Source organism: Sordaria macrospora, chromosome 3 (assembly GCF_033870435.1).
Source record: "Sordaria macrospora chromosome 3, complete sequence".
NCBI classification, from domain to species: domain Eukaryota; kingdom Fungi; phylum Ascomycota; class Sordariomycetes; order Sordariales; family Sordariaceae; genus Sordaria; species Sordaria macrospora.
In genome coordinates this window covers 2,276,103-2,293,409 of record NC_089373.1, presented here as the reverse complement: position 1 = coordinate 2,293,409, position 17,307 = coordinate 2,276,103, and the positions used below count along the sequence as shown (strand labels likewise).

General features: G+C 50.0%; 3 protein-coding genes across 3 annotated transcripts; 2 read left to right on the top strand and 1 right to left on the bottom strand.

Annotated features, from left to right (window-relative positions):
• Window positions 1-393: 393 nt before the first annotated feature.
• SMAC4_00779 (uncharacterized protein) lies at window positions 394-4,169 on the top strand. Its single transcript, XM_066089490.1, has 7 exons — window positions 394-734; window positions 815-2,334; window positions 2,387-2,513; window positions 2,580-2,956; window positions 3,007-3,360; window positions 3,421-3,625; window positions 3,695-4,169. Exons 2-7 carry the CDS (start codon window positions 934-936, stop codon window positions 3,814-3,816), a joined length of 2,586 nt encoding a protein of 861 aa, XP_065946474.1. The 5' UTR covers window positions 394-734; window positions 815-933; the 3' UTR covers window positions 3,817-4,169.
• Window positions 4,170-4,845: 676 nt separating this feature from the next.
• SMAC4_00778 (uncharacterized protein) lies at window positions 4,846-6,479 on the top strand. The gene has a single exon (XM_003349837.2). It carries the CDS (start codon window positions 4,991-4,993, stop codon window positions 6,278-6,280), a length of 1,290 nt encoding a protein of 429 aa, XP_003349885.1. The 5' UTR covers window positions 4,846-4,990; the 3' UTR covers window positions 6,281-6,479.
• Window positions 6,480-9,253: 2,774 nt separating this feature from the next.
• On the bottom strand, window positions 9,254-11,069 carry SMAC4_00777 (uncharacterized protein). The gene is made up of 2 exons (XM_003349836.2): window positions 10,470-11,069; window positions 9,254-10,406 (listed from the first exon to the last, which is right to left on the bottom strand). The coding sequence occupies exons 1-2, from the start codon at window positions 10,573-10,575 to the stop codon at window positions 9,454-9,456; spliced, it is 1,059 nt and encodes a 352-aa protein (XP_003349884.1). The 5' UTR covers window positions 10,576-11,069; the 3' UTR covers window positions 9,254-9,453.
• Between the last annotated feature and the right edge of the window lie 6,238 nt (window positions 11,070-17,307).

Below are 17,307 nucleotides of genomic sequence, written 5' to 3'. Positions count from 1 at the left end.
GTCCTCACGATATTGGGGTATACCTTTTTTCGTAAATTTTCAATCTGAATGAAGAGATTTTTGGCAGCTTTGCGCAAGATACCTCTTTTATCCCTCTTATTTAATGCTGGTAGTCGACTACGGCTAGGTCTTGAAACATCCTAATTTTAAAGTTTGAAGCGTTTGACGACGCCCCGGATATGCTCTGGCGTCACTCTTTTATGAATTGCGATTGTAATTGCCGAGATATTATTGGAGTACTTTGCTGCAATGCAGTTTCTCCAGCAAGGTGTTGAGTGTTTAAATTTCGCCTTTTTGATAGGAGATAGTGGAATTATGACCATTTGAATAATAAGGTATTGAAATGGTGAAGGTTGAGAAAGAGGGGAAAATGCGGGGTTGAAAAAAAAACTGGGCGTTTATTTGTGGGAAGGACTGTACCTACTACGGCATGCAGCGCCATGATGGGTGACAAGCCGGAGCCTGGCTGGGCGGATGACGAGACGAAGCCACGAAGCCACAACTCCCGCCCGACACCCACTCCAAAACTTGCCTTCACACTGCCCTCCTGGTGCCCTCTCTCTGTGCCCCCTTGGCGACCCGCCGAGCATTCATGTCGAATCTCGAAGAGGGTCCGAGAAGGAGTCCCAGGTAACACCTCGATCCTCCAACACACAGTCGAGCGCCGGTCCCTCCCACTTGTCGCTTGCCTACATAACAAGGCCCTGGGGATGATGGAAAAGTAAAGTGTCCAGGTATGTCGGTTGAGTGTTCCACGATGCAACTTTACAACCACATGTTTGTTGATATCGATCCGTTGACACTGAGATTGCAGTCCAACGTCCTCATCGGCTCACCCCGTCGTCGACGTTCCGCAGCCTTGTCCCATATCACCCACTCCAATTCAATAACCATCATGTAGCTAGGGCGTACACCTGCCCAAGATTGGACAAGATGGCATTTCAACCCCCCGCCGACCATCAGGGTCCCCTTTCCCATTTGTCCTCCTTCGACAATCCCCTTCTGGGGTCAGCAGAGCCTTGTGACGACTCAATCCCGGACCTCCTTGGCGACTCCTTCCAGTTTCCTTTGGATGTTTTCTGGGCATACTTTCCTGTGGATGTGATCGATTTTGACCATTCATTCAACGCTGTTTACCCTTTCTCCTCCCTTGACCTTAGGCCGACTCATCACCCATCTCTTTCAACTCCAATCCCAGTCCCTCCTCCGGCACCGGCACCAGCACCAGCACCAGCACCGAGACTCTGCAGTCCCTCGACCCAAGCTTATTCGAAGGCTCATGACATCGCATCTGATCAGGCTCCCGACTACCATGCATCCCCCAATGCAGGAATGGCATCATTACCATGTGGAATCATTCGTCCATCCCGGATAATTGGCGTTAATGCTTACCCCGGCCTGCCCAAAGGACTTTCGGGGAGCGGGGAAGATGATGGCTTCCATGTGGGATCTTCAGGCTATCGACAGCCTACTTCAGAGAGTCATCCCAAATTTCAAAACTGGAATCTCGTGGCGAAGCAACCCATGTCAAACCTGAACAGTGCAAATCCAGGACAGCACCAAAATCTCTACGGCGCCTGCCATCCGAACCTCGCCCAATCGTCTTCACACATAAACAATACACCAACCTTGCCAGAAGCTGTTTTATCGTCTCTGCTATGGCAGCCTGTCGGAGTCTCAGGACATGGAAGCTGGACGGATCATGGAAACGGCAGCCTCCCCATCCAGGAGTATGTGGACGAGTCAACAAACACACAGAATCAATGGTCCAGTCCTCAGGAAAATATCTACGGTAGGGTGATACCATTCTGTGAAGGCCATGATGGACATGGTGTGGATCGTGAGTCAACCGGATGCGATCGCTCTGTGGGGTTTCATTCTCCTCTTGATGGATGTGGGAGCCTGTTACCGTACTCAACATCACGGACGCCGGAGTTGGGAGCACAGACCCCGTCTTTGTCAACAAATGTCACCACTCCTGAGTCGACTGGTAACTCTGGTCCACCCACCCCGGAGCCCAGCTTGCCGGAAAGCAGACGGAAGGGCCAGTCAGCCATTCTCCAGTTCGTGCAATACACTGCTGGAAGCGACACAGGTGGTAGGACCTCCAAGAAGCGGTTGGCTTACGATGAAGAGGACCAAGATGCTTTAAGGAATATTGTCACGAAAGATACCTTGAGGGATCAAGAGGGGACGATGAAAGACTTCAAGATCGTCTTCCATCATCGTGAGAAGACTACCAAAAAGGTCCGACGGACCGAAGAGGAAAAGCGAGCCAGCGCGTTAGCTAGAAAGAACGGGGTCTGTGACTGGTGTAAGGAGAAAAAGAGAAAGGTAAAGTTACACCTCATCAATGTTTCAGTCACATGTACTAACCTAATCATAGTGTGATCTCCACGAGAAAGGACCATATGAAAGCTGTCGAGAATGTGCAACGAAGAAGACATACAAAGGCGTTCTGCGAATGCCTTGCTTCACGTCCACACTTGCGGATATGTTCTTCTTCCGTGAAGGTGTGCTAAACCGTCGAAAACCATTGTCCAAGTGAAACACTTGCTAACATGTGCGATGTGTTCAAGGCCCGGCTGTCAATGAGCCACTCTTCATTAATCGGGAAACGGTCTTCCAGCTTGCAGATTTCTCGAAACCAGACGTTGGCGTCATTAAGCTGAAGCTTACACAGAAGATCGGCGACCATCGTCTGGTTGTATACGCCTCCCAATTCGAACCATTGCCGGGAGATAAACTGTCGTACACGCTAAAGGATCGAGAAACGGGGAAAATATCCAAAATATCGATGCCTCATTTTTGTTTAACAAATTACAATGAGGTTCATGGTAACATCTTGAAGTATATCAACTTGGCAAAGAAGACCTACTTGCACACGCTCGAAGATGTTGGTGGACTCACTTGGGAAATCGTATCAATGGCCATGGAATACGCTGAAACTAACAAGGTAAATCCCCTTACTCCAATTAACGCGTCCCATCTGGCTAACATAACCAGGGCTCACTTGTTGATACGGCCCTTGATCTCTGGGTTGTCTGCAGGATGATTGAAGACCCGTGGGAACTACTGGAGGGCAACGAGCTCGGTGTTTCCCGTGTGGATTTGCCTGGAACCAGGTTCCATGGAAAAATCCCAATCCCTCCAATGATGGACACTCAACTGGACCAGGTCATAATTCAGTTCATTCTTAATCATCTTCGAGGCAAGCTTATTGGCCTGTTCGAGAAGAATATTAAGCCAGCAAAGCCGGAGACTTGGTTCGAGACCTTTCTTGCCTCGTTCATCTTGCTCACGCACATCGAACGGTTAGCCGCACATTCTGTCCGACATGCCGAGACCCACACAATGCCGGTCAGTAACAGATACCCCGAAATTTGCAGCATAGATGACTCGAAGCTGACATTGAAGCAGACCAAATACTCCAACACCCAGTTCCTTGAGCAGGCGTTCAATACTGCAAAGATCATTCTCTCGCGTTTCCATTACGCTTGTAACGGATCTGTACCGCTTGGTCTTGAATTTAACTGGAAAGCCTCTCACGTCTCTTCGATGGCCAAGCTGGGTCCTAAAGAAGTTGAGTTCATGCAGAGAGTACAGAACACATTCAAAGAGAGAGGTACGTTCAAAACAGCCCGATTCCTCTGCTATTTTGAGATTCGATGCCCACTGACTTCCCTTGCTGCAGTATATGATCTTCGAAAGCTCCCCGCCAACTATGAATATGAGGCTCATGGGCATTGGTACCATCAGCTATTCATCGAGGACTGGGACACGTCCCCTGTCGATGTAAAAAACCCATACGAGTAGAGTACCTAGTTGACTGATATCTCGGAGTATAGTGGGATGAATTTCCTGGTTGGGTGAGCATTCAACGAAGATTTTGTTCACATCATCAGTGCCGGGACACTCGATGAACAAGGCATCAAAATACCCACGCATGGCGGATAACTGGCAATTCATTATTGGAGTTCGGTGTAGATCGTGACGAAAGAATAAGAAATATGATACCCCCACTGCAACGCGTACCAGCGGAGTTCATTTCGGTGACTTCCGTTGCCGAAAGTCAGCCAGCATGGCAGCCTAAGAGTCAGAATGGCAGCCTGGGGCAAGGGACAAGCAAACCACAAGTCAACCACTTAAACATTTCAGGTATGACATCTCATAATTGGTTCATTGAAATGCACATCAACATGTCGACCATTTTAATTACGCAATGGGGTACCTAGGCTTCGCACCGCATCTGCGACTTTCTCTGTTCACCGTTCCATCAGCCCTATTTGCACGACGTAGGACTTGTTCCAAGAACCCTGCTTATCCGCATTGCGGTCAAGAAGAACCCTTGTTTTGAGGCTCTGCTGGAACAAGATCATTGGTCTGCCCTATGACTCGTACATAATTCCATAATTCCATGTGGAGAGGACAAGAAGGCTCAAGTTGAGTTCTTGGTGTTTGAACCGAACTTCTCCAATCATGCCTGTTTAATTCTCCTCGATGCGGCTCTATGAGCCTAGGAACTAGATACTTCCAATCTTCACACACCGGGAATCTTGCCCTGTTGACTCACATTGCTTCGATGCGGCTATGCGGGTTTCGGTGTCGGGAGGGGAGGACTGGACTTGGGCTTGAGGCTCTGGTAATGGCCGAATGTCGAGATTGCTCTAGGCAAGGAGCTTGAGGCTTTGCGGAAAGATGCGGTAAAACTCGGCTTCTTTGAGTGCTTCTAAGTAGCAAAGTAAACCTTGAGATGAGCCTGAGAGGTACCTAGTATGATGAGCCTTGAGATTCTGGATATAAAAGGGAGGAGTCGTACATGAGTTTTGAGAAGAGAGGACACAGACAGCACACAGTATCATCACAGCTTCACAGCTTCACCTGCTTTAAACTCAGCATTATCAGCACTTCATCATTGCGTTTCTTCCCATTCTCAGACCATCGAGCCCCATCAAGTCTTCAAAACTTACCTTGAAGTTCACCAAACACAATGGCTTGTCCCCTTCAGTCCACTCGCGCCTGCAACATGGCACTTCCACATAAGGACACCACCAGCCCCATCGTCCGTCCAGACATCGATTGGATTCCCTCCTACAAAGTCTTCAAGGAACGTGTCCAACGCCTGGCAGCACTGCACCTCAACCGTCCCACCACCCTCCCCGCCGGATGGCCCTCCAAGATCACATCCGAGCGTGTATGGTCCGGATCCGACTTCAAGTCCGAAGACGACTACGTAGTCAAGCTCAGCCAGGAAGACATTGCTGAGATCGAGAGCGCCTTGTCGTACTTCAAGACTCTTGACCTCGGCGGCCCGGACGACGTCTCCCAGTCCACCTTTCCCCTTCCCAACTTGGGTCCCAAGCTCTCCGAGATCTCCGACATCATCCACACCGGCCGCGGCTTCGTGGTCCTCCGCGGTCTCGAGCCCGACAAGTACTCGTCCACGGACAACATCCTCCTCTACCTCGGCGTTACATCCTACATTGCCGAAACGCGCGGGATGCAGGACTTCGACGGGCGCATGATCCTGCACATCCAAGCCGTCCGCAAGGAATCCGACGTCGCGCAGCATGGCAGCATGCCCAACTCGCCGTACGTCAACCGCGCCCAGCCGTTCCACACGGACCTGTGCGACGTGCTATCGCTCTACGCGCTTGGGGTGGCCGCCTATGGGGGCGAATCCTTCCTGTCCTCCTCCGCCAAAATCTACAATGAGATTGCCCGTCTGCGGCCGGACGTGATCCACGTGCTCGCAAAGGACGATTGGCCATTTGATGAGTTCTACAAGAACCAGTATCATACGCGGCCGCTTCTCTATAATTTCTCAGACGCCGCCTCGGGGGAGAAGAACCATGGTCCAGGCTTCCAATTCTCCCGCCGTCCGCTCACCGGCGCGCACTTCTCGCCTCACCACCATTTAGTCCCGGCCATGAGCGAGGTGCAAGCCGAAGCGCTGGACATGGTCTACTTTTTGGCCAAGGAACATGCTTTGGAGATAACCCTCAGAAAGGGAGATATGCAGATCTTCAACAACTTTGCCATGTTGCACGCTAGGAGCAGCTTCGTGGACGAGGGCGAGCAGAAGAGACATATGTTGAGGTTGTGGTTGCGGAATAAGCAGAAGGCCTGGAAGTCGGACTCGGAAGGGCTCGATAAGGTCGACAGGGAGGTGTATGAGTGGGAGACGGAAGAGTGGAGGAGGGAGGTGGGAACCAAGTGGGATATTGAGGCGAGTCCGCCCGAGTTGAGGGTGGATTTTAAGAGGGCTAGTTGTGCTTGAGGACGGGTTGAGGGTTTAGTTGGATTGGTACTCACCTAGGAAGGCATCATCTTGTTTTGAGTTTACTGTAATGTTTGGTTTTGGAGAGTGTATTCTGTTTTCTCTGCCCGCTTGAGATGGCTTTTGGTTGGTTTGCTTGGAAGTCAATGTTTTCACGAGGTAATTTGGCTTCCTGTTTTGAGATCTTCTTCGGCTCGTTTGGCGGCATCTCGATTTTGAGACTGTAGTAGACTTCAATTTGTAGAGAGATCCTCTTCATTGAGTTGTTGATTCATTAGAATAACCCTTCATTTGTTTCGTCTAACCCCGCAACATCAACTTAGACTATCCTCAATGCGGTCTCCGGATGAGTGGTTTAGATGGAAACGAGTGTCTTCCAGGGTGGGAGCATGCTTTGCCAGTCAGTCAAACTCAACATTTGGAGGTACCGCTGCACTTGTAGGTCGGTACCTTACGAGCGGTAATATCTGTCAGAAGGAATAACTGGTGCTTCCATTGCGTGGTAGCACTACCATAGCAGACGGAACTGGAAAGTATAGACGGCCTGGCCTAGAAGTGCCGTCTAGCCCAGAGGTTGTCGTCTGGTCTTGTTGTTCGAGGCTTCTAATTGGCTAACATGCTTCACCGAGGTCAGTTCCTTCCCACGTTTCCCAAGTCCCCCGGCCGTACTTTCCACCAAAGTAAGGTGCCCTACGTACTGTATAAGGTAAGGGAGATACGGCCCATACGGAGATAACGATGGTTCTTAAGGTAGGTGGGCAGGCCCGTGGTATTCAGTCAGCTGAGTGACTCCAGGGCTTTTGTCTTCTTTGCTCCGTCTTTTTCTTGTGCCTGATTGCCAGTTCGATCCCGCTCGTGTTGGCTTGTTTGTCGCGCGAAAAGTTTCGGGATGACCTCATAACAAAGATACTTTGCGTCCGTCGGGAACTTTTTCTTTGAGACCGACGGACATTAGCATAAGTGAAGTACTTTTGCGTGATTGATCTTGCAGCCCACGGCATTTGAAGTTCAGCTCAGCTCAGCTCGACGTGGAAGTTTGATGTGTGTGGGTGGTAAGTAATATGGATCGTTTGAGCTGATACTGCACGCTTGACAAAGGACTGCACTATGTAACTCCTAGTCCCTTTGAACTGTACAGTACTTAAGCAGTTTGAGGCGTGGCCCGCCCCCACACTCTCAGGACCATGGAAGCTTTCCTACCTTACTGTGCCTGTATCTCTGTGGGACTCGGAAGGAAGGAAGAGTATAGTGTAAAATCGCGTGCTCGCAAATAAGGTACTGACATTTCCGAGAGGATCATGACGCAGTGTAACCGTCAAGTCAATAGTGATAACCTTGATCACCACGTCTCCATGTACCTTACTTTTGTTGCGGCGGCGAGTCTGACGTGACGTGCCGTGCCGTGCCGTGGCACCTTGTCGCCCTATCGTCGGGGTACCAGTTTCTATCATAGCCAATGATATGATAAGGCATGATAAATATGATGATCGGAGCTTGAAACGTTTGCGGACCCGGAGATAGAGTGTTTAAGCATTCTGGCCCGTCTGGGTAATTTTGTCGACTGAAATCTCTTTCAGGGCCGACGGACCTCCCATAGTCTCGAATGGGCTTATTTTCCCCTTGCCAAATCAAACTTTAGCACCGGTAAGATCTGCTGCTGCGGCATTGACACAATATCAATCTATTTTCTTGGTATAGCTTGGCGATAATCTAGGGATTAGGTTGCTGTACGTACTGTGGTTCTACGGGATGATTTGCTAATTTGGGCATTCTTGACAAAGAGTGATTGAAGGGGAATGAGGTCCGTTAGACATACAGCCTCGGTGCAAGTGTCATATACCTGTATAAGTTGCTCAGTGTTTAAAGTGAAGATCAGGAAGTGAGTGTCAATCGGAACCCTTAATGGGTGTCTTCGAACATTGGTTTGACTTCTAGCGCTTATTTGGACACCAGAACACGATTGTGTCTTGCTTATCTGGCTATCAAATGCTTGGTGCGTTCTCTGTTTCTTACGTATACTGCTTTCCTCCTGGTTAGTTTCCGTGTTTCTCATCAGCTCCTGTTCGATTTACTGATGATTGCCCAATCTCACCACAATCTTTCGTTCCATCGCGAAACAGCCACCTACCTCACCTTTCGATAGTCTCCTTTGCCGCGCCGGGCAGAAGGAGTGTCTCGGAGCTTGTATCCAGTATCCACTCCAATCAGTCAGCGATGCATCTGCCACCATCCCGTTCCTGATCAAAGGTCCCTGTCACCCGCGAGGTGGCACACAGGTCATACAGTAGCCACCCAGTGACGAGCAGGGCAGCGACAAAAGTTTCGGCTCCAGTGTGAGTGGATTCGAGCAAGAAAGACAGTGCGAAGTGGAAGAGAGAAGCTCGAGAGAAGGTTCGAAACGGGATGGCGTAGGGTAACATCGACGGCCAGGGCAGAGGAAGTGGGAGGAGGGGGGGCCGGGAGGGGAAGGGCCGTGGACACTGGACCGCACCGGCGCGGCAATGTAACCCTCTAGGGTGGTATCGGCGTCTTGCGCTATCGTGAGTGTCATTATGTGAGGTCTCTTTGTTATCACACCGGAATGCGTGAGGATTGCGGGTGCAAAAGGTTTCAAATCGTTGTTCACGTTCACTGTTTCCGTCGGAATTGGGAGGATGTATAGCAATATGTTGCCTTGTTCGCTATCAGAGGAATATCGCAGAGTTTGTTGTTAGACAAGGATGATGTCGGTTGCCCTATTGCTTAAAGACCTCCAGCAAGTTGTCCGTTGTAGATTTTACGCAACCGCACCATAATCTGGAGTCATCGCCAAAAACGTCCATGCAGACTCGTCCGTAATATCTTTTATCCATGTGTGCGTGCTGTTAGAACGGTGTTGAATGTGTTGGGAACATTGTGACCGAAGCAGAGAGCGTCGCAAAGAGACCGCACAGTGTAGGAATGCCCTCAGCCAATGTCGGGTCTGGTACAGGGAACACCAGTCAGGACCTCAAAACGCCACAGCCGAGTGAGGCTCTTTACATGCAAACTACATCCTTTGCAACACGTTTCTACGAAGTGTAGCTCATGATGAAATGCGTTGCGAATTGATTCCTGTATCAATATCTTGTATCATTCATGGTGTTTCAATACCAATTCCTCCCAGACTAAGACTATCCATCATATGTCCTCCACTATGGTCCTAGGCTACCGCCAAAGGCGGGCACCTTTGCTAGTTTCGGATCGGCTCCATGCATCAGGCATAACCGGACGCCAGACTCGCTATTCTTGCTGACGGCCATGGAGAGGGCAGTCCGGTGACTGTTGTCTTCTGCGTTTACGTCGACACCTCTCTGAAGCAGTAACATGATAACATCCTCCTGGGAATTCTCAATAGCAACATGAAGCGCCGTCATGCCATTACTGTTGCGCTCGTTGACATCGGTGTTGTGATCGAGAAGCATCTGAATGATGCCACAGTTGCCATTCTTTGCTGCTGTGTGTAGCAAAGGCTCCCATTGTTCGCCGTCCTTGGACGTCCAGGTGCACGAGTCAATGGACTGGGTTGGCTTGTGCATCTTCCAATCCGTCGCGACCTGATCTCGGAGCTGAACCCCCATGTTTTCGGCATAATCGAACGCGGAGGCGTCTATATTGTCACCGTGTGGGGCTTCATTGGAAGCGCCGTGTTGTGGAGCGCCAGAAACGAGGCCCTTGATTTCCAAGGGGGCTCTAGGGAACATGTCGTCGCGGAATACGTGATTTTGTTGCATGGGAAATGGATAACCCTCTTGATCTTGTGGTGGAAAACAGGGCTTATTGGGCGCTTCCCCACCATACACCGAACCATCAGGTGATACGGACGAAGCCGAGCTGTTAGGAGGGGACATGGGAGTGGCGATGTCGGCTGGGGGACTGCTCAGATAGAAATTGTCGCTGCCGAAAAGCTGAATGTCCCACACACCGATCTGATATTCGATAGTTGGGTGCCATCCTCGCTGTGGAACGCCGGCCGGACTGGTGGGCGCAGAAGGTCCCATATATGGTACCTCGTAGTTGCCGGCATATTGTGGATGGAGATTGAAGTATTCGTGCCAGATGCCCTCTGCCTGTAAGCTTGCAGCTCGAGCCTCCATTGCCTTCTTTTCTGTGAAATTGGTTAGCTTTCAAGCTTGCTCCCGTTCTCGTGAACAACAAAGCGAGTACATACGCCGAAACCTGCGCTGGGCAATACGGTTCTGAAGCTTTCTCCTGTCGTTCACCGCCGGTTTTGGAGACGGGGACTTTTCGGTGGCGGGGTTTATCTCTGTCGTCATTTTGTTGACTTGATCCTTTTTGTTGTGCTTTATGCTGAGAAGAAGGTTTTGATAGCTAGTTCAAGTACTGTTAAAAGTGATGTAGGTCAGAGTAGGTTGGATATTACAGAAGGAGCTTTGTAAGTCTCGACGCAGAGACCGTCAGTGACGGGGCTCTTCTCTGGTTGATATAATTTTGACCAAACCCCCACAAGCATATCACCAAGAGGGATCTGCTTCACTTCAACCTTATGACGGCTGGGTAGGAGGACTACACACTGAAGGAACTAGCTGGGCTAGACTAGGAGCCGGGGACTAGGAGTGCAACGGGAGGAACTCAGTTGAACCAGGGCACCTGGGCCAGGGTTGATACAAGGACTAAAGTTCCCCGCATCCTCATATTCAAGGGGGTGATCAGCGAGTACGTGATAAACATTGACTGGTTGATACCAGAGTCCACAATAGGCCGGCGTGATGCGACGTCGACCACGGGCTTAGGTGGCATTCGCGTGGCGTTGGAGGTAGTTCTGGGTATAGAGCAATGCGTAGGGATAGATACCGTGATCAAAGGGACTTCCTTGAAGCATCTGATTGTAGGTTGTGGATCGTTGTGCAGACTATTGTAACTTTGAAAGCTCATCGCCGGGCTATTTGCATAGTGCACCAGGCGGTAAGGCAACAAACAGGGCTGGCTTAAACGCCCAAAGCCAAGCTGGCATTCTGTGATGGCCTCGGCTTCCTTCGTCGGCAGAGCCACTAGGCGCTGCTGAGACCCATCGCGCAATCTCGGCCTGGATCGGTCAAACCGGTCACGCCAGAATCAAAAGGGTTTAATTTGCAGACTTGGTAGGGGAGAGGGAACCCTGATGAGCCTCAAAGAGGACCAGCGACCAGGGTGGTGATGGGGGTGCGGGATGGGGGTTGTGCACAGCTGGTGGCATTGAAAGTGGGCGGGTGGGCAGAATTCAACAAGCGGGAGCAACAGGGGAAGGAAGAAAGCTCATGGGGCACATCGGGAGAGCCAGGAAGGGCGAGCGATGGACTTGACCAAGCAGCTCTGGACTCCTCTTTGACTCCATTCAAGCCATGCCTAGAGAGGAACCAAGCTTTCATTGCCAAGTTGCCCAGCATCACACTTGGACCTTGATCTCCGATACACTGCGTTGAACCTCTACCCAAATCTGTATAGTAGTACGGGTTTGGAGACGGGGGCTTGTGGTTCTGGGTGTGCGGTTGCTGTACTTGTTCTTGATAACAGTTGATTACCCAGGACCGACGATGCTGTCTATCAGTTGGCTGTTCAATGCCGTTGTGACAGTGGGCCTCCGATGAGGTGCTATTTTGGGTGTATATACCTACGGTAGCAACAGATTTTTGTTGTTCTATGCGAGATCAGCTTGGACAGATTGTTTCTGTGCAGGTGCCAACCTCGAATTGAAGCCGGTGTGTGCGCAGTGGCGGGTACTTGTAAGTAGTGTGGTGCTCTTGAAGGCAGTCTTGCAGTGTCCCGATGCAAAGACGGAAACCAAGTGGGATTTGGGGCTGGAGTGGACATCCTGGAGGCCTGGAAAGGTAGCTGCGTAGACCCTATGTGCCGTTGCCTCATCAGGGCATGATATTGAGTGGAATTTTGTCACTTTTGGAACCAGATGTTACGGGTGAAGCTGTTGAGCGTCGTGGTGTTCAGGGCCCGAAAATGATGCAAAGGGAAGAAAGAGAAAGAGAAAGAGGACGAATGCCCGTCAAGTGTCGACCGATCCTCAAAGAGGGGGTGCACAGATTACCCAATCAGGAACGAGAAACGTCGTCTCATTGGTCGGTTTGTAGGGCTGCTCCTTCCCTTCTGTCCTCTTTTGCGTCTGAACAAGCAAGCACTGCCAACATGACAGCAATCATCTCGCGAATTATGCCCTCCATGAGAGAATTTTGTTTTAACTTGAAAGGATGTTGAATTACGTGCATCTGTGTGCCTACCATTCCTACTGCAAAGATAACCTCCATAGCGAAGGCGTTACTGAGACGACGGTCTTTAGTGGCCGTGTTCGTGCTGGCCTTTGCCAAGCACTAACAAGCTAGTAGTTGACGCAGAATAAGCAAGTATTTAATGTTGGGTGCAAATGTTTGAACTCATTTCAACCCGGTTTTCGGCCAAGGTCGGCGCAAGATGATGGACTCCGGTAATACTGTGCATTGTGTGATGATTCGGGTTCAGTTGTCGTGGCCAAGTCCGTTGAATGTCAGAACGTCAACTGACGGTCCAGATGATAGGCGCTTGATTTCAGGTGCAGAGTGGAGCATTCGGCAACAACCGAAAGCGGCAAGTGGGGGACACCGTGCGCTATCGCGGATCTGCGATAAGTCAACGCAGGTCGAAGCCAAGCACCTGCCAAGCTTTACACTTTCAGCTTGCCCATCACTTCCGATTATTTCTTGGCCTGCTTCTGTCACGCCTTCCCCCCTTTGGTAGCTTCAAGTTGTCTACTCGTCCTTTTCCCCTTCTAGATGGCATCCTGGATTCTTCCTATGTAGAGTCTTCCTCGGACAGCCACTCACTTTATCTCCCCCTGTCAACCCGTTGACATGCGATCGATCTCGCCGCCGGCCATTATTGTTAGCTTCCACCTTTTTCGACCCTTTCTCACGCTCCGGCTTCCCGCTCCCCCCATCTTACAACCTAACACCATAATGTATCATACCTGCCTCTTGCTAACTGTCTTTGGAAACCAGCACGGACTCGATACCCGAAGAGGTTCTTGGAACTCTAGCCTCTTGATCCTAGAATTTGTCATGGTATGGATGGATGTCTGTTTGCTCGTCTTTCCCTACCACTGATATCCGTTTGCATGCCCTCTGGGTTCTCCTTTGGCACCCAATCATCTCGATGCCACACATTTCACCACGTTCTGTCGTCTCAATCTCACATGGTGGGATTGTTGGTCATGGTTCTTCACGATATTCCCTTCCGTCTCTCCCCGCAGATGACCAAACTTCCTTTTTTTCACACCCTCGCCGCATTCCACGATCTCGCGATCCTTTATCCACTTCTCAACACTCACCAGGGCTCATCGTACCGAGCGTCCTCCACAAATGGCACTGTGATGGTATTTTTTTCCCCAAGACACTCCACCGTCATGTTCGGACCACTCCGCACGCTATGAAGGGAAAGGAATTCTTTCCCGTTTCCTGTCGTCTTTGACATGGCCATGCTCCACCATTCTTGTCCTGGTCGAACCGGGCCCTGTGGGAGTTGACAGGCCTGTCTCGGCACTCGGTAGTATCGCATCTACCATTCCCTTTTCATCCTCGACTCTAAACCAAAAGAGACTCTTCTCCACCCAGCGCTTCGCTGGCTCCTGGGCCAGCCAGACACTTCACAATCTCTTACGACTGGCCCATGTTCCGTCGGCCCGCTCAGTCCTTGCGGCGCCTGTTGAGACTGTTGAAGCCGGTCCACTGAGACTAGCTTTTGCCAGTGGCAGGATTGGCTACGATATTGCGAGCGAACAAGCGAGTGCGTATGGGGCGTCAGTGCAGTGTTCTACTGTTCATTATGGCAACTCTACCCCATCAGGGCAGGTACCTAACATTCTACGATAATTTACGGGGAAGATCCTGAGAGCCGCCATTCTCTCGCGTGTCGAGGTGACACTTAGGTTTACTGGCAGGACCGTTTCCCTTTCGGCTGTCCAATGAGTGGCTTGCTGGCGGTCAGCCAAGATGCGTTCATGCACACATATCTTCGACATCAACGACGTGATAAGATGACCGCTTCGGCTTCTTGTGATAAAGCAGAAGATCGAGACTGAAGATTTTTTTCAGCTATCTATTAGAGACGAGATCTTAACTGAAGGTATTCCGACAATACCGGAACTGCACAGAGCAAGGCACTCCAAAACAATCGGTAGTTGTTCCGGCGCGATTTACGCAGCATGGCTTCCGCCCCGTTCGCTGCTTCACGTCACTCGTACGTTTGTGGACACTCAAGTGGACTATTAGGTGAACAAGCTAACCGAGGAAACTTGGTGGATGACACCTAATCATGGACATGGACTGTGGATTTTGTCTTTCCGACAAGCACCCGATTTAGTACGTGACTGACGTGAGCTGAAAAAGGCTGGAGTACGACCGAAGACAGGACTCGCGTATGATTGTCTAGAGATAAATACTACCTTTCCAGTCCCCGTTGTGGTCTTTGGCAACCGCATACTGAGTTGCCATTTCAGGAAGTTATCTAACCACTTATATGTATCAGGGGGTTACATACTCAAATGATATTCTTGAATTGCGATATCTCTTATCCAAATCTCAAATCTTCATTATCACCCTTTTATTATTGTCCATGGGTCACTCTGCTTCTCCTCACGCCCACTTGGATACCTTCCGGTATTACAGTGCCCGGTTGTTGATGTATTCGAAGCTTAAGCATACTAGCTATATTGTACATCAGTGATCGGATTGGGAAAGGATATATCTTTATGCTACCCGGCGGGTTCTCCGTATGTAAGTTTTCTGTGAGGAGGGTCCCAAATACCCCTTTGGATCCAGGATTCCATGTTTGCAGCACACTCGAACTCGTTAGTGAGCTCCCCAAACCTGCGCAAGGTAAATCAGAGTTAGGATCATCAAAATCGCCCACCGGAAACTCTTTCCAACATCTGCTTTTTGTTGCCTTGCCACCATGTACTGTCAAACCCACAGATACGTGATTCCGACTGAGTCTCGGTATATGAGATTTCGACAACGAGACAAACGAGTGCTGTGACCGAGGCTATGGTGTTTTACTCGAGTCCATGGCTCACAGTTCTACCAGATGAAATGTCCGTGAAGAAGACTGGCCTGGTTAAACTACCGAGAAACCACAACCATCCAGAACCACCTTCAGAGTATTCCACACATGCCAATCGGCAGTCGCATCGTCGGTACTTGGAGGAGGCCACCTCAACTGTATGGATCTTTTGAACGGAAGCCAAAGTGCTTACCCCGAAGGTTCCCAAGCGACCCCCAAGAGACCCAAAACATGCACAGCAGTACCGTAGCGCGCCCAAGAACCAAAACCTCCTCCCTCCGTCGGACTTTTGCCCGGCATATACTCGTACGAAAAACTAAGCCAGAACATCCCGCACGCATGCCAACACCCCACGTCCTACCTAGATCCCCCCATCTCACCTGTATGCGACCTCATAAAGCCCGACGAAGGAAAGAATGAAAAGGGGGAAGCGAGACTCAGGGACCACTACATACGGTCACTACACACCAACGTACTGTACTGTACCTCCAATGCTACCCAAGAAACTTCACTTACCTTACCTTCCACTGTGTCCTTCCCGAAATGGATGGCTGGCGCCATGCGTGGTCCCTTTTTGTTGCACTCATACTACCGGTGAGACAAAAGTCTCTTGCGTTTTTTTTTGTTTTTTTTTTTGTTTTTTTTTTGGGGTCGGAGTGTTGCTTCGTCGTTGTGCTCTTGCTTTTGGTTGCCTTGGTGGTAACGTAAGCCCGTTCGTTCGGCTCACCACAGTAACTTTAGTGGTGGATTGTTGGGTGTAGGTTGGTTGAGTTGGTGAGTGAGCGGTCTGTTTGGTTTGGTTAGAGATTCGGAGCCGGTTCGGAGTAGGCAGAAAGGGACTGGACGGGGGTTTCTTCATGACCCGGAGAAAATAATGCTGGGACGGAGTTTCTGAATGACGGAGGACATTGTAGAAGTAGTTATTCGTACGTAGCATGTTTGTATTTGTTCGAGTTTGGTTTTGGGCTTTACTAACCGACATGTACTATTCAGAGCTGCTATAAGTTGTGGTTTGAGAGACGACTTGTTACAACTCTACCAAGTATCGGTTAGGTACCTATATATACCCTGCTCGAGACTGATGTTTGTTGTTGCTCTATACTGCGTAAAAACTTTGTGTAACTCGACCAGAGAACATTCTCGCGGCCATGGGATATAACGGCCAAGAGATATCTTCCACTCGATGAATAACCTAACGTCAACCACGACAATAGTCGGCTTGCTGTAAAAGCCGGATGCTGATATTCAAACCACACTACTACAGTTAAGGCGGGAGGTGTGGCAGATGGCAGATGGCAGGTGTCGACTTGCGTTCGTTTGGCACTCGGACTAATTATGAGGGATAGAAAGTTCATTAGGTGCATTCCTTCCTATGTCTCCATGGTCGCTTTTTTGTTTTTGGCTTGAAGCATACGCGCGGCAATGGAAATCACCCACGTGCGATACGATATCAGTCAGTGGATGTGATGTGGTGCGGTGTGGATGTGGATGTAAGTGGAAGTGGCGGTCGGTTAATCTCGGGGACATCTTCGGACGCTCCTGCGTCTAAGCTTTTGGTTCTACCATTGCCACAGAGCATGAAGCATGCATCAAGGAACCTGGAAGAAAAGAACAAGCGTCTGCAATTTTTGCAGGAAGTCAACAACTTCAATAGAAGAGGGAAACTGGCAGTACAAAAGAACGGGCCCCCCAACACCCTAAATCATCTTGAATCCTTTTCTTCAGCACACTGCATCATCATTGTTGAATTTCGTTACTACATCACCGATTCTATCCACTAACATCAAAATTATCGACGGTCATTCAAATTGGATCTCGTTCGCTTTCTAGTACCAGTCCAACACGTCACGTCATGGTCGATAGTACTTCGTCGGTACTCGGGAATAACGAGCCGCATTCCATGTTTACAGGTATAATCTCAATGTACCTGTTCCAAGCCTCTGCTAGATCGTTGCAACTAACTCCTA

Coding starts and splice junctions, on each gene's coding strand:
- SMAC4_00779 (XM_066089490.1), top strand. CDS start 934: ATGGCATTTCAACCCCCCGCCGACCATCAGGGTCCCCTTTCCCATTTG. Junction 2,514..2,579: donor TATGTTCTTCTTCCGTGAAG/GTGTGCTAAACC, acceptor GATGTGTTCAAG/GCCCGGCTGTCAATGAGCCA. Junction 3,361..3,420: donor CCGAGACCCACACAATGCCG/GTCAGTAACAGA, acceptor ACATTGAAGCAG/ACCAAATACTCCAACACCCA.
- SMAC4_00777 (XM_003349836.2), bottom strand. CDS start 10,575: ATGACGACAGAGATAAACCCCGCCACCGAAAAGTCCCCGTCTCCAAAA. Junction 10,407..10,469: donor TGCCCAGCGCAGGTTTCGGC/GTATGTACTCGC, acceptor CCAATTTCACAG/AAAAGAAGGCAATGGAGGCT.
- SMAC4_00778 (XM_003349837.2), top strand. CDS start 4,991: ATGGCTTGTCCCCTTCAGTCCACTCGCGCCTGCAACATGGCACTTCCA.